Genomic DNA, 13,823 nt, shown 5'->3' on the forward strand with positions numbered 1-13,823 from the left:
TTTCGACCCCAAATAAGCAGCCTTTCTCAGTGCAGTGTATCAGTTACGTAGTTCGGTTGACAAATGTTCAGTTGATCTTGCTCTTGATCCAGTTGATGAATGTGTGGACATTGGCGTAGACACCAGGCTTGTTCTTTTCACCACAGCCGTGGCCCCAGCTCACCACACCAGTGATGTAGTGTGTTCCATTTTGCTCACACACCAATGGGCCACCTGAGTCACCCTGCAGAATTATAGAGAATTATACAGAGTTACTGAAGAAAAGGTATCCAGGTCACGGCTAGAGGACTAATACATCTTGTGTACATCAAGCACAGGCCTGATGCTAACAATCTAATCTTTAGTAATGTAAACAGATGTTTTGACAGCCTTGAATACAGGTAGGAGAACGTAAAAATTTTTATTTTTGAGCACTTCTCATGAAGATACCACACACAAACATACACACCTGACACGAGTCGATGCCCCCCTGCAAAGTCCCTGCACACAGCATGCTGTTGTCCAGTAGGTTTCCATAGACGAGAGGAGTTTTGCATCGCTCTTCAGAAATCAGCAAAACGCGAGCATTCAAAAGCTGGCTGCTGTAGTCCTCTGAAAAGCAGAGGTCAGAGCAAATTTAAACAAAAATTAAACTGGCTGAGGAATGTTTGTAATCCGAATTGGCTACAAGTTTTGAGTTTTTTCTCAGGAAATGCATTGTTTGAGACAGTGTTGTGCACAAAAATGTATATGACATGAAAGATGATTTTTAATGAATAGTTCTTTACGGGTTTCGGTTGCACCCCATCCAGAGATCACGCACTGCTTTCCAGCTGGGAAGGTCTGGTCTGGTAGACACACTGTCTTCACAAAGTGAGTTTCCTTAGCACAATAAGGATTGTCCGTAACTTTGAGTTTAAGCAGAGCTAAACAGGAAATAGGTGTAAACAGTAAGTGACATGAATCATCCAAACGAATCCAATGACTTTTCCATAAACAGGTCTTAAAGCATAATACCCTAATCCCTAATGGATCGTTATTGCTATTAAAATTGACACAACAGTCTGGGTGTAATGAAATAAATACAGAAAAAACTAATGACTAAATGACTCAAAGGTCTGGATTGATGTGATCTAAGTGTAACTATAAACTGTGTGTATAGATACAGGCCTGAAAACTAGCTACATGGCTGCCAGGTTCTGTTCTTGTCTGTGTTTTTTGGTCTATGTAGGTTTAAAATGACACTATATTTGATAAATGTGACAAACCAATGTCATTGTAAAGTGCTGAAGGAGTCTCCCTGTAGTTCTCATGAACAAATGTTTCTATTACTGGAATGGTCTGGTCCATTTCCTCTTGTTTGTCTACATTCACTCCTCCCAACACCACTTGGAATTCAGTAGCAGGTTCGCTGGAAAAAATTAAATAATGTTAGTGTTTGGTAAAAAAAAGAATGATCTGGAAAAGGTATAAAAACATCATACAGAACCTACACACAGTGGGCAGCGGTGAGGACCCAGCAGGATTTGAGGAGGATCCCACCGCAAATGTGGCGAAACTGATTGGATGAGCCACTGGGTCTGGTCTGCACCGACACCTGCCAGGGGTGGGTGCCGGGGAAAGACTTGCTGCCCCCAAAAATCCTGCTAGTACGAGATTGCTGGGATATTCCACATTGGGAGAATTGGGAAGAGCCTGGCTCTGGTATCACTGTTGTTGGTGGAGTGGCTGGAGTGGAGGAACATCAGAAAAGAGTGAAAACAGCGTGGCCATGCATGTGTATATATATGTATAAATATATTGTGTGTGTGAGAGAGATCACCTTCAGAGCATCGCTTGACTTTGCAGTAGTCCCACTGCAGTTTGTCTTTCTTTTTGATAAAACACCAAGGCTTGTTATCCCCATCTGGGTTCCTAAAAGGTAGAATAAACAATAAAGCTACCAGATTACTAAAAGTATTGTTTCTGAATAAGAAATTTAAAAAATATAATATAGTCTAAAAGGAGCCAAATGAGTAAAGTTCCACAAAGACAAAGTATTGAAGTACTGGTACAAAATATAATTTGATCAGTGAGCAGTCACCTGCAATGATTGTTGTATTCCAGTCCGGTGAAGTCTGAGTACACCCTGAAAGGATCTTCTCCGTTTAACATAATGAAAGAGGAATGCCAGTCCAGACACTCCACGCCTTCTTCTGTCATACTGACGACACCCCTGTATGTCTCTCCATTTCCTTCATAACAGTCAGTGGGAGCTATAGAAAAAGAATGCATAAGAATAAATTCTTAAAGAAATCTCATAAAGAGACTTTTGATGACAAAGAAGTGGTGGTCTCAAAATGCAGCACTTCCATTATCTTAAAAGTAACTGCACACAGAAGCTTTAGCAAAAGGAAAGGGGCTCTGTCAGTGACAGTGATGGCCGACTCTGTCCTTTGTATAGTCTTTACCAGTTCCACAGAACCTCCCAGTATATCCATCAGGACAAGCACAGCGGAAACGACGTCTCCCTCTTATACAAGAACCTCCATTCTGGCAAGGATTGGGGTCACAGGGTGACTTTGGCACTGACGCAGACAAGACAAATAAATGCTTAGTATATACAATAGCAGGACTGAAGCAAGGAAGCCTTTTAACATTTTAGGTTAAAATTACTGTTTGAAGACGTGGTTGTTGGTTATTTTCCTAGATCTGTTATGGGATGAGCTAATTAAAGTTTGACTATTCTAAGGATCTGCTGAGTCCAGTATTATGCAGAATATGAGTCTCTAGTCTGGAAAAGTTTCCTGGCATACTCACGTGACATGCAGTTCGGTCCTTGGAACGGCGGTTTGCACTTGCACTCGTAAAACGGGTGTTTATTTAGGTTGACGACGCAATCGCCACGACCACATCTGACATTTTGACAAATGTTTCTGACTGAAGAGCAAAACAAGTTATCAGTTAGCCCCCAAAAGTGGTTAAATTCATACATCAGACATGTTAGCCTTGCACATAAACAGAAAGATATTGCATTAAACTGAGGAGGTTTTCACTGGAAACAGAATAGTAACTGAAAACTACACTAGTGCATAATTGCTGTTCTGTTGCTTTACAAAATGAAATTATCATGAGGCCAAGATCGGATTTCCGACCTACCTTTTTGGCACCTCTTGCCTATGTACGGCTCAATACATAAACATTGGAACTCTGTGTCGGATTTGACTTGGCATGAGCCACCATTGAAGCAAGGGTTTGGATCACAAACATCTGGAAAAGGGAAGAGACTGTTAATTTCTTACGGGTAAAATGGAAAACACAATCACACAGACTCTTCCAGGGCCACTTACTGGACTCGTCCAGCAGGTCGAACAACCAGTCGTTTACATCAAAAATAAAATTAGGGGCTTCTGTGGTGTAGTCTTCATAGTCCACGTCTATGGAAACATAATGTTAGATGTGGCAAAAAAAGAGCAATGCATCTCTTATAAAGATTATGGTCACCATTACCTTCCACTTTAAAATGAGAGATTTTAAAAAAGGAGGTAAAATAAAATATCACACATGCCAAAATCTGAAGAAAGATAGCAAGTGAAACAATTTTTAGCTGTAATTGCAGCTGCCTGCTGATGGTACTAATATGAAGACGAGGTGTGTCACCACATAGATCAACAGTAGAAAAGCTTCTTACACAAGACATCCACCTGAAATGAGAGATTAGCAGCCTTTAGTTAGAACAAAAACTCTTACTCTCAAACTTGGTTTTTTCACGGTGACAAAAATCACCCTGGCTGATTTATTTATGAAGAAGTTAAGAAACTTACTGTCGGATCATTTCCATGGACAGTTAGTATGCTCAGGCTTATGAGCAGTGCCCCTGCAGCCAGCATGGTGCTGAACGTAACTGACTCAGTGTACAAGACTGAAGATCCAGTATTTGACTTTAATACCCCAAACCTCCTCGGTATCCCTTACACTAGTCAATCTTTAGCCAGCTGCATTGATTCCGTGGGAGTTTGTGTGCTTTGGGATGTTGCTTACTTATTCTGTACCAGGGTTCCATGTATTTAACCTTGTCTTATTTACATTTATATACAAAGCTTTGCAATTCAGACTTTAAACCTTTTTGAGCAAAATTTCACTTTGTATCCATTCAGCTGATTGTAAATGAGCAGACTCGTTTGCATTTGTTCTTTCTTTTTTAGATATCAGACTCTGAAACACTGAAGTGGGAAAAAATATTACATTTTCCTGCCATACTGATTCTGCTTTAGTGTTTCATTTAAAAAAAAAAAAAAGAGAGAGACTTTCAAAAACTACAATGTGAGGTTTGTAGGTTTGTGTGGGTACAAGGGATGCACGGAGTAACTTCATCCAGTTTACTGTTCTGCAAATATTATTTCACACCACTAAAAGAGTTTAATATGGGGTTAAAGATAACGTATTTCATTCTAATAAATGTTGGAAATATAACATGGAATTGTTCATGGCTTTGCCCTTTGTCTAGTTTCCCTCCTTTTTTGATTGTCTGCCCCACCCTAATTGGTTTCACCTGTTGCCTGTTACCTGATGTGTATAAGTCTCATTGTTCCCATGTGTTCTGGTTAGTTTGTCTGTGTCTTTACCTGTGTTCCGTTTCTGTACCTGTGCCTTGCATTTTCCAAACAACTTTTGGAGTTTGCTTTGTGTTTTATGTTTTCTTTTTCCCTCCTTCATGGAGGATTTTTAATTGTTAATTGTTTAATTAAGTTTTGTTCCCCGGCCCTGAACCCTTCCACTGATTTTGAGTTTAATTAAAAGACTTTTAGTTTAGTCTCTGTCCTGGGGTTTCTGCATTTGGTCCTCTCTTCCCTCGTGTTCCTGGCTCCCTGGTCATGACACTTTCTTGGGGTTTTTAAAATGTCTCAAGATCATGATGCTAGAAGACTGTTTTCATTTCAAATTCCCATTTTTAATGTCGAATGCTGTGAAATGTCAAAAAAACCCAAACCAAACCAAAACAAACCAAAACAAACCAAACCAAAACAAAACAAAACAAAACAAAACAAAACAAAACAAAACAAAACAAAACAAAACAAAACAAAACAAAACAAAACAAAACAAAACAAAACAAAACAAAACAAAACAAAACAAAAAAACAACATAAAAAATGTTTTATTTTGTGGCATTTCAGTTAAAATTAACAAAACCAGTAAAACTAGCTATCACAGTGATCATACAGTATACCTACCCTTTTTTTAATATGAACTCAAGATTAACAAATTATTGACGTGCTGGATTCAGGGATTCACTCAGAAATCCTTTCACAGTCATCTTTATTGAACAAGGGAACACTAATGTACTTATGCCACAGTGAGGTATACATGAGTTAAAGCAGGAATATATAAATGAGGTATTGTGTCACTTATTTGACACTCATTCTGGCGATGGAGTGAGAACTCGAAATGATTTTTATGCAGACAGGACATCACAGAGGCAATGGCCACATGCTCATGTGCCACGTGATAAGAGTAAATGATAAGCGATCCAGTCAACAAATCTGCGGACGTTGCTGTAGACACCAGGCTTGTACTTCTTACCACAGCCGTCGCCCCAACTCACCACACCAACAACATAGTGGGTCCCGTTACGCTCACACACCAGAGGGCCACCAGAGTCACCCTGCAGGGACGGAGGGGAGGTTTAATAACTGTTCTTATTCTACTGTCAAAGGAACAATCACATCTCTCCAACTTAGAAAAGCAAACAGTCATGCACATGCACAGACCTGGCAGGAGTCAACGCCTCCTTTCATGTTGCCTGCACAGAACATGCTGTCATCCAGAGAGTCTCCATACACATGAGGAGCTTTACATTTCTCCTGAGAGATTAGGAGAACGCGGGCATCTAGGAGCTGGTTGGAACCGTACTTCTCTGAAAAAGAGAAAAGCTCTAACTGAAAAGCTCAAATGACAGACTTTGAAATGTATAAGTGAAATGACATTACCCTGTTTTCCGATGTAAATGCGTGATATAGGCTTAGGTGAACTGGATGAAAATCCATGAGCTGCCAAAGTTCAAAACATTATCCATTTTATTGGTTTAAACTTTTCCCTGTGCTGTTTTTTTTTTTTTTTTTTTTTCTTAAAACTACTTATCCTGGATAATCCACCATTTTATTTCAACTCAAATATGAATTCCCTTTGGCTAAATACTAACTATCAGTTTACAATCACTGACCCCATTGACTCAGATTGATCACGTGCGGCCTACAGGTGACAGTGCAGATTGAAAAGATACTTACGTGTTTCAGTCACACCCCATCCTGAGATCACACACTCCGTCCCGCTGCTGAAGGGCTGGTCTGGGAGACAGGCTGTCTTTACAAAGCGGGTTTCTTTGGCACAGTAGGGTGAGTCCATGACTTTCAGCTGAAGCATGGCTGCACAGGACAGGCACAAAGCAAAGAAAAATACCATCTCTGTCATTCAATCTATCAAGGTACAGAATCAGTCCATATTTATGTTCATGCTTAGAATTAATGACACACAGTAGCACCTCACCAACATCATTATGAAGAGCGAATGGGCTCTCTTTGTACTCCTCATGTACAAAGGCCTTCTCCACAGGAATGACCTGATCATATACCTCTTCCTTCTCTATGTCCACTCCTCCCAGCACCACCTGCATTTCCAGTCCGCTTTTACTAGACAAACAAACCGTCCCACAAGAAACTTAAATTAAGACTGTGTCTATGCACAAGTCCACATCAAACAATGCTGAAATTACTTGCATGTACCAAAACAACTCAGATACTGGAGCTTACATGCAGTGTGCAGCAGTGAGAACCCAGCAGGACTCGAGGAGAATGCCACCACAGATGTGGCTAAAGGGCCCAGAGGAGCCTTTTGTTCTGGTCTGCAGGGAAACCTGCCAAGGATGAGCCCCGGGAAGAGACTTCTTCCCTCCAAAGATCCTGGCAGTGCGGCCGGGCTGCGGCCTCCCACACTGGGAGAACTGACCAGTGGGCACGTTCTCCTTGACTGGAGTTGGATCTACTTCAGGGATAGTTGGTGGCGTAGCTGGAGCTGGGAGAGAAACTTAAAACGATCAAATGAGAGCAGTAGGGTGTGTGTGGGTGTTGGGGTGTGTGTGTGTGGGGGGGGGGTTGTGTGGGTGTGGGGGGTTGCGTGGGGGTGTGGGGGTGTGGGGGTTTGGGGGTGGGGGTGTGGGGGTATGGGTGGAGGGGTGTGGGTGTGGGTGTGGGGGGGTGTGGGTGTGGGTGTGGGTGTGGGTGGGTGTGGGGGTGTGTGGGTGGGGGTGGGTGCGCGAACGTGCACGTGCATGTGTGCGTGTGTGTGCACGTGTGCGTGTGTGTGTGCACGTGAGTGTGTGTTTTACCTGCAGAACACTTCCTGACGTTACAATAGTTCCACTTCAGTTTACCATTTTTGTTAATGAAGCACCAGGGCTGATCATCTCCATCAGGGTTCCTTCAACACAGAAAGATTTCAATACAAGGATTAAAAAGCTCCATACCAGAACATTTATAAAATTATATTTTTATATCTCCGAACCTAGCGTGCATTTTAACAGACTATTGCATATTATGTTAAGCATTTCTAAAGATTTATTAACTTAAATAAAGCAACTACTGATAACTCAGTAACTCTTTGTGAGTGTGCCTTCTCACCTGCAATAATTGTGTGGTCCGAGTCCATCATAGCCTGCATAATCATTAAAGGGGTCTCCTCCATTCTGCAGGATGAAATAGGAATCCCAGTCCAGACACTCCTCCCCTTCAACTGTTACGCTCACATGGCCGCGGTACAACTCTCCGTTGTCTTGGTAACAGTCATTTGGTCCTACAAGCACAGTTGGCTGTTGAATTTTGATCGGGGTTCTTAGAAGATGAAAAAGATGTTTTTACAGGGTGGTTTTCTGTTTAGGACAGTGAGAGTCTTGTATTTACCAACTTCACAGAATTTCCCAGTGTATCTATCAGTGCAAGAACACTGGAAGGAGAAACGTTTGGCGCCCCTCTTACAGGAGCCGCCATTCTGACAGGGGTTGGGCCTGCAGGGAGAAGCTGTGAACACAGGCAAGAAAATCAGAGTCTTTATTGTAACAAGATGCTGTGAAAGTTTAAAATAATTAGGAATCAAATTAAAATAAAGTAGAAAGTCTGTAAAATCATGTTAATGACTCAAGACATTTTTTTCCATAAAAATAAAAAGCAGACCTTTCTTGCAGTTGGGAGGTTTGTACGGATGCTTGCACTTGCACTCGTAGAATGGAGCAGTGGATGTGTAAACACAGCTTCCATGGCCGCAATACACGTTCTTGCAAACATCTTTCTCTGAACAAAACACAAGGTACAATCATTCCATTTAGTCTCTATTCATTTTAATCTTGTAATTAAAAATTACAAGATTAAACTCTGATCTTCAAAAACTGTGACTGATGCCTCATTCAGTCAACAGACAGATTAGTGGAAAGCAGTCAAAGTTCTAAAACCTTTACCTACCAATACAGCCATGTAAAAATACCTCTTCAAAACTGTACATAAGTAACGATGCTGAAGCAGTGTTTTATTGTTGTAGTGTGAAGGTACTTTTAACTACTTTACACAGAGTTAAGTGGTTTAGTCTCATGGTTTGTAATTTTTGGTACCTGTACACATTACTGTCTCAAATGTTTGATCAAATCTTTCTCTGAGTCACATCAATGAACAAATATAGCCTTACTTGTCTGGCACCTCTTTCCTGTGTAAGGCTCAGGGCACACGCATATGAAGCCCCCAAAAGTGGTGTCACAGGCACCTCCGTTCAAACATGGGTTTGGATCACACTCATCTAAATGAGGACAGAATTGTGTGGAATTACTTAACATCTATTAACACGAAGACCTCATGTGTAGTTTTACCCTCAACACAAAGACCCAGTCACAAGCAGTGCAATAGATTGTACCTGCATCAGAGAATGTCTTGATCAATACATCTTAAGATTGAGGAGATATCTGAGTCAAACTACCATATAAAGTCAGTAATTTCAAGTAATCAGACCCTAACTGTTCCTGGTTTAGGGGGAAACATGAGATGTCATTTACTTGTGAGATCCATCAGTTCATACACCCAGTCACTGTAGTCATTTGGAGTGAAATCACCATTCTCTGCTGGGATTTCAGTGGGAAGATCATAATCATATTCATATTCATAAGCTGTGAGGAAACGAGAGACATTCAAACATTAAACAAACATTATCAAATAATGAAGTCAAAGTTTGATTTACTGTAAAGTTGAAGTTTAAGTAAAGTAGAAAGTGGCTTTACCCTCAGTGTCATCTGTTTCAGTGATTACCTGCAACAAAATTAAAATAAATACATAATCACCTTGACTCAGTTTTTCTCTGAAGTTTTGTGTCCCTTCCAAAATTTTAAGAAATGCTCAGATTCCATGTTTCAGGCAGACTGCGTTCATAGTATGTGCATACTTACAAAAAAGTCCTGTCCAAACGCAGTGAGAGACCACAGCACTGAGAGTAAAGCTACTAAGCAGACCTGGTGGATGCAGACTCTGGCCATGATGGGACCAGAATAAGTCTATGGTTTGTTTTTCTCTCAGACAGTCCTAAATAATCCCCCCTCAAACAGGAGGACCCCAAAACCCTCCTCCCACCCGTTAATCATTAGTGCTCTGCATTGATTGGACAGGAGCTCCATGTCATGCCTTACTCCGTCTTTTTTTTTTTTTTTTTTTTTTTTTTTGCCCTGTAACCTTTATGTCTTTTGAGGTTATCAAAAGCAAAATCAGTAAGAAGGTAGCTACCATTAACCATAAAAAATATTTAACTAATTTCAAAAATAAAAACAACAAAATGCAAAACTACACAGTTGTCATAGTTGGTGCGTCTTAAAAAATTGACATGTGTAAAGTTCTCCTTCAAATCTTTAAGATCAGTTTGTAGTTATCAGGTTTTTGGTAAACATCACTGAGTGACCCGAGGTTTCTCAACATGCAAGAGGAGACTTGCAACATGCTGCAAAACATTGTTGTTCTATATTTAGCTGTACATATTCTTCTAAATGGCTGCAGTAAAATGCTAAAATAATATCCCTTAAATCATTAAATATAAAAGTAATTTTGTAGTGAAGTTTGCATTTTTGTTGAATGGCTACAGTTTTAAGAGTAGATTGATTTGAAAAGTCTGTCTGTGTGGTGAGTGCATGCTCTGGTGGGAGATAAAGCACATTTATGGCAGACTACATCACAGTGTGGTCTGTCATCAATACAATGTGCTAACACTGATCTTTGATATTACAAAGGAAAAACAAGCGAACAAAAAGAAATTCTTTCAGACTCCGTCAATATTTGTCAGCTGGGCTGTTTTTTTATTCAAACAGTGATCACTTTACAGTCGGTGCAATAGTGTATTTGCACTGTACAGCACTATATATAATGTACATGGGGAGCATGTGGAGAAATCAGTTATGATCAGACCACAGTCTTTCTCTCTCTCTCTCTCTCTCTCTCTCTCTCTCTCTCTCCCTGTCTCCCCCGTTAACCTCTTCTTGCAGGTAAAATGGGTCATCATCTGTTTACACAGTATCAACCCAGTTAAAAATTTATTCAGAAAGTTCAAGGGAAGTTCTTGTAAACTGTATTTCATATGCCACTCAACTTTGTCCTTGGTCTTATTTCAAATAGTCAATATTAATATTATACAACACTGCAACTTCATGTTGATGGCTCCACAGACACTTCAAACTCGTAACCAGTGGATAATCATCGTAAGTGCCTCAAACTTTGATTGTTTAACAGTATGGTGTAAATGCACCTAATATTCATGCATCATTCTAGTAATGTAATAAACCACATGAAGAAAAAAAAGTCATTAACACAGTGTTTAGGTCAGTCTGTGCACATATCACTTGATGTTTGTTTTATAGGAAGTAATTTGAACCCAAAACCTTCACATTTCCATCGCAATCTCCCAATGTGCTAACCTTAAAGACTGCGCTCTTAAACATACAACTCATTGTCTTCAGCTCCAGAGTAAATAAAAAAAAAATCTGGTGCAATTCACAGGTTTTTCACTGGAAACAAGAGGGGGTAGGGTGCAGTTTCCAATAAGTAAAAAAAAAAATCTTAAAAAGTCTATAAATATAGGCATATAGTGAAAACTTTCAGGAGGTGAGTCAGCAGCAAGTCAGTCCCTCTCACTATCAAACTCCATGATAACATGAAAAATAAGTCACCGCGCAAACATGCTTGTTTGTCTTTTGTTCTGTCTGCTCGCTGAGTGATCCTTCTTAAGGTCAAAGTGCAGTCTCAGGTATCATCCACATGTTCATGTATATTCTGACTTGCGGATGTAGTTGGAAGGCACGTAACCTCGTCGGCCTCCGGCCTCCCCCAGCCACCACTCGCTGTTGCCATTCATGTCCTGGAACTCCAGTATCCGCAGCCGCTGATTGGCTGAGATGCTCAGTTCATTGGCGCAACGGGCATTGAAGGAGTAGAGGGCGTAGTAAATCTGGAAAAAAAATAAAAAAAATTGTGTTTAAAGATCTGGCAGACACATTGCAACATTAACATTGATTAGGACTCGTGTTTTCTAGCCCCCTAATGAATTTATGTCCAATGTTCACACTCATTTTAGGTCTGTTTTTGATCTCCACCAGGTCCTAAATGCTCCACTATGCTCACATGCTAGTTGCTAATTTTGTCTGTCTGCTTCTGGGCGCTGGACAGAGTTTTCTCACTGCAGTCTGGCAGTGACAGCACTGTGACAGACAGCATTGCACAATTCATCAGAACAATTTTCACAATGATTATTTAATTTTTCTGCAAACAAAATAAATAATTTAAAAAGCTTTTTTTCCAAATAGAAGTTTTGGTTGGGTAAATGTCATATCATAATATATGATAATATATCTCAGCAGTCAAACTAAATCTCACCTGATGACCATCCAATTCACTCTCATGCTCCGGCTCCGGTTCTGGTTCTGGCTCCGGCTCAATGTACTCATCTCTGGAGTAAGTAGACTTCTTTTGGCCACCATTATCTCCATTTCTCCACTGGTATGAACTATAGGATTTATCTGTGTGTCCATACCGCTGTGAGTGATTGTTTCTGTGGGAAGAAGAAGAGTCCGTCTCCGAGAGGTCTGACATCTCCTTGTGGCTGCTCGAACTTGCATAACTCGTGTCATACGAGTCTCTGTGATTGCCTGAGTGTCGGTATGAAGGTTCAGTGTCTCTGTGACTAGGGGAGTTTCTGAGTGTTTGATCTGAAAATTCCCTTCGGTTTGAGCGATTTCGGGGTGAGGAGTTTATGGAGTTGCTTTGACTGGCAGAGTCAAAGGTTGCGTCTCTGTGGTGACTCCTGCGAGATGAGGCCGAGTCCAGCGACGGGTGTGGCGACGAATGGCTCTGGGGCTGCGATGTGGAAAAGCTGACGGTGGCTGTTTCCTGGTTAAAGGTCAGCGTGCTGTTGCTGTTCTGGCGGGAGAAGACAGGGGAGGAGCCCCCGTAGCCTGACTCATTGGATGATTGGCTCTCGATGGAAACGTCTGACTGGCTTCTACGTGGGTTGTAAGGTTTGAGGAAGGAGCTGTACACAAAACCTTTGGTGACTGCAAAAAAAGAAAATATTTTATTGCTGCACCATGTTTTCCACTGTGAGAGGCTCAGACATAAAACTATGTGGCTGACTGGTTAAGGCCTTAGAATACAAATTACCTACCTCCATTATCAATTAGCCATCGGTTGTGGCTACCCATGGGGTCCTGCTGCTTGATTACACCCACAAGATCTCCCTCTTGTATAGAGACATCCAGATCCTGGGCAGCATTAAAGTTCCGCTCAGCCTGGAAAAGTTTCTCAGGGCCGTATCGTACCAGAAGTCCAGCACGGTGCTCCTCTGTCTGCATGATGAAGTTTGGCTGAAAGCGATAAGGGCAAGACTCACGGTTAGATCGCGTTACAGCAGTGAAACTCATTGTGGATTATTTCTTAAAACAGAAATGAGATGAGAGTTAAATGACAGTTAAACTCACAGCTCCCTGCAGCTGCTTTTTAGAGGTCTGCTTCTCCAGAGTCTTCTTCTCAAAGGGCTTTTTTGTGGTGGTGGTGGCTGGAGGCAGGTTCTCCGGGCAGAAGCTAAAGCTCTGCAGAAGCTGGAGAACTCGAGCGTACTCTTCTTGGAACTGTGCAACGAGGTTTCCCTCTGTGCCAACTTTGTTAGAAAACTGGAGATTTGGGTAAAGAAAAAAAATCTGCATCAATAGAAGAATGAAGAATGAAGAAACAAGTACAACTGCATTGGAAATGGACTTGTGAAATTTATTAACATGTATAGTGTAAACACAAATATTCATGAAGAAAATGTCACATTTTAGCTGCCCATTGCCTTTGAATCCGCCAAAAACAAAGACACACTCACAACCTGTAGAAGAGGCTTCAGTTCTCCCAGTGTCGTCTTCATGAAGTCCTTCTGAGCTTGAGCGAAGGCCCTCACGCAGCCCGTAAACAATTCCTCTGCTGCGCTGTGGAACTTGGGGAGCTCATCGAGAAGCTGGGCGTTGAGCGCCTCGTAGTTGTTGCGAGCCACCTGCAGCTCCTCCTGTACTCGGCGGTCCTTGAGGCGGTCGGCTCGCTCCTTGCAGTTGTCGTAGTCCAGCAGCTTGTCAAAGCGCTTTTGGATGAGTTTGTGAGGCCCAGCGAACATGAGGAGGAGCTGGGTGAGCGGGTTGATGACTAAGGCCTCTGTGCGCTCCTTCTGCTCAGACGACGAGGGGAGGGAGTTGACAGACAATTTGATGCGATCAGAGGTCATTCCCAATGCACATACACAGCAACTAAGTGAGTCTAAACAGAAGACAGG

The 13,823-nt window shown here is 41.5% G+C and overlaps 3 protein-coding genes across 6 annotated transcripts in view; all 3 read right to left on the reverse strand.

Moving 5' to 3' along the window:
* Nucleotides 1–67: 67 nt before the first annotated feature.
* LOC121201317 (hyaluronan-binding protein 2-like) lies at nt 68–3,848 on the reverse strand. Its single transcript, XM_041067105.1, has 13 exons — nt 3,783–3,848; nt 3,650–3,662; nt 3,309–3,395; nt 3,118–3,228; nt 2,779–2,898; nt 2,430–2,546; nt 2,063–2,234; nt 1,802–1,893; nt 1,473–1,707; nt 1,248–1,390; nt 768–905; nt 449–591; nt 68–223 (listed from the first exon to the last, which is right to left on the reverse strand). The coding sequence occupies exons 1-13, from the start codon at nt 3,846–3,848 to the stop codon at nt 68–70; spliced, it is 1,593 nt and encodes a 530-aa protein (XP_040923039.1).
* A 1,279-nt stretch (nt 3,849–5,127) lies between these two features.
* On the reverse strand, nt 5,128–9,519 carry LOC121201573 (hyaluronan-binding protein 2-like). Its single transcript, XM_041067460.1, has 13 exons — nt 9,433–9,519; nt 9,268–9,295; nt 9,046–9,156; nt 8,685–8,792; nt 8,180–8,296; nt 7,910–8,026; nt 7,631–7,802; nt 7,339–7,430; nt 6,764–7,025; nt 6,501–6,643; nt 6,242–6,379; nt 5,726–5,871; nt 5,128–5,619 (listed from the first exon to the last, which is right to left on the reverse strand). The coding sequence occupies exons 1-13, from the start codon at nt 9,517–9,519 to the stop codon at nt 5,449–5,451; spliced, it is 1,692 nt and encodes a 563-aa protein (XP_040923394.1). The 3' UTR covers nt 5,128–5,448.
* Nucleotides 9,520–10,475: 956 nt separating this feature from the next.
* LOC121201144 (dynamin binding protein) overlaps nt 10,476–13,823 on the reverse strand; it is a 41,140-nt gene continuing 37,792 nt past the window's right edge. For 2 of the 4 annotated variants that reach the window (XM_041066816.1, XM_041066818.1), the window contains 5 exons: nt 13,386–13,718; nt 12,997–13,188; nt 12,684–12,882; nt 11,897–12,573; nt 10,476–11,471 (listed from right to left, as the gene is read on the reverse strand). In XM_041066816.1, coding sequence (XP_040922750.1) covers nt 11,286–11,471; nt 11,897–12,573; nt 12,684–12,882; nt 12,997–13,188; nt 13,386–13,718 — 1,587 coding nt within the window. In that variant the 3' untranslated portion in view covers nt 10,476–11,285. Of the gene's footprint in view, nt 11,472–11,896; nt 12,574–12,683; nt 12,883–12,996; nt 13,189–13,382; nt 13,719–13,823 lie in introns of all 4 variants that reach the window. The other 2 variants (XM_041066815.1, XM_041066817.1) reach the window with 1 other exon arrangement.

Source organism: Toxotes jaculatrix, chromosome 21, assembly GCF_017976425.1.
Source record: "Toxotes jaculatrix isolate fToxJac2 chromosome 21, fToxJac2.pri, whole genome shotgun sequence".
Lineage (NCBI taxonomy): Eukaryota > Metazoa > Chordata > Actinopteri > Toxotidae > Toxotes > Toxotes jaculatrix.

Bases quoted from the DNA above. Each gene is read 5' to 3' on its own strand.
- LOC121201317 (XM_041067105.1), bottom strand. From the start codon at position 3,848: ATGCTGGCTGCAGGGGCACTGCTCATAAGCCTGAGCATACTAACTGTC. The intron at 1,894-2,062 runs GTGACTGCTCAC...TCTACCTTTTAG, and splicing joins GAATACAACAATCATTGCAG to GAACCCAGATGGGGATAACA. The intron at 224-448 runs GTGTGTATGTTT...ATAATTCTGCAG, and splicing joins GGGGCATCGACTCGTGTCAG to GGTGACTCAGGTGGCCCATT.
- LOC121201573 (XM_041067460.1), bottom strand. From the start codon at position 9,519: ATGGCCAGAGTCTGCATCCACCAGGTCTGCTTAGTAGCTTTACTCTCA. The intron at 8,297-8,684 runs GTAAGGCTATAT...TGTTTTGTTCAG, and splicing joins AGGAAAGAGGTGCCAGACAA to AGAAAGATGTTTGCAAGAAC. The intron at 8,027-8,179 runs GTCTGCTTTTTA...CTGTGTTCACAG, and splicing joins ACCTCCCAACTGCAAGAAAG to CTTCTCCCTGCAGGCCCAAC.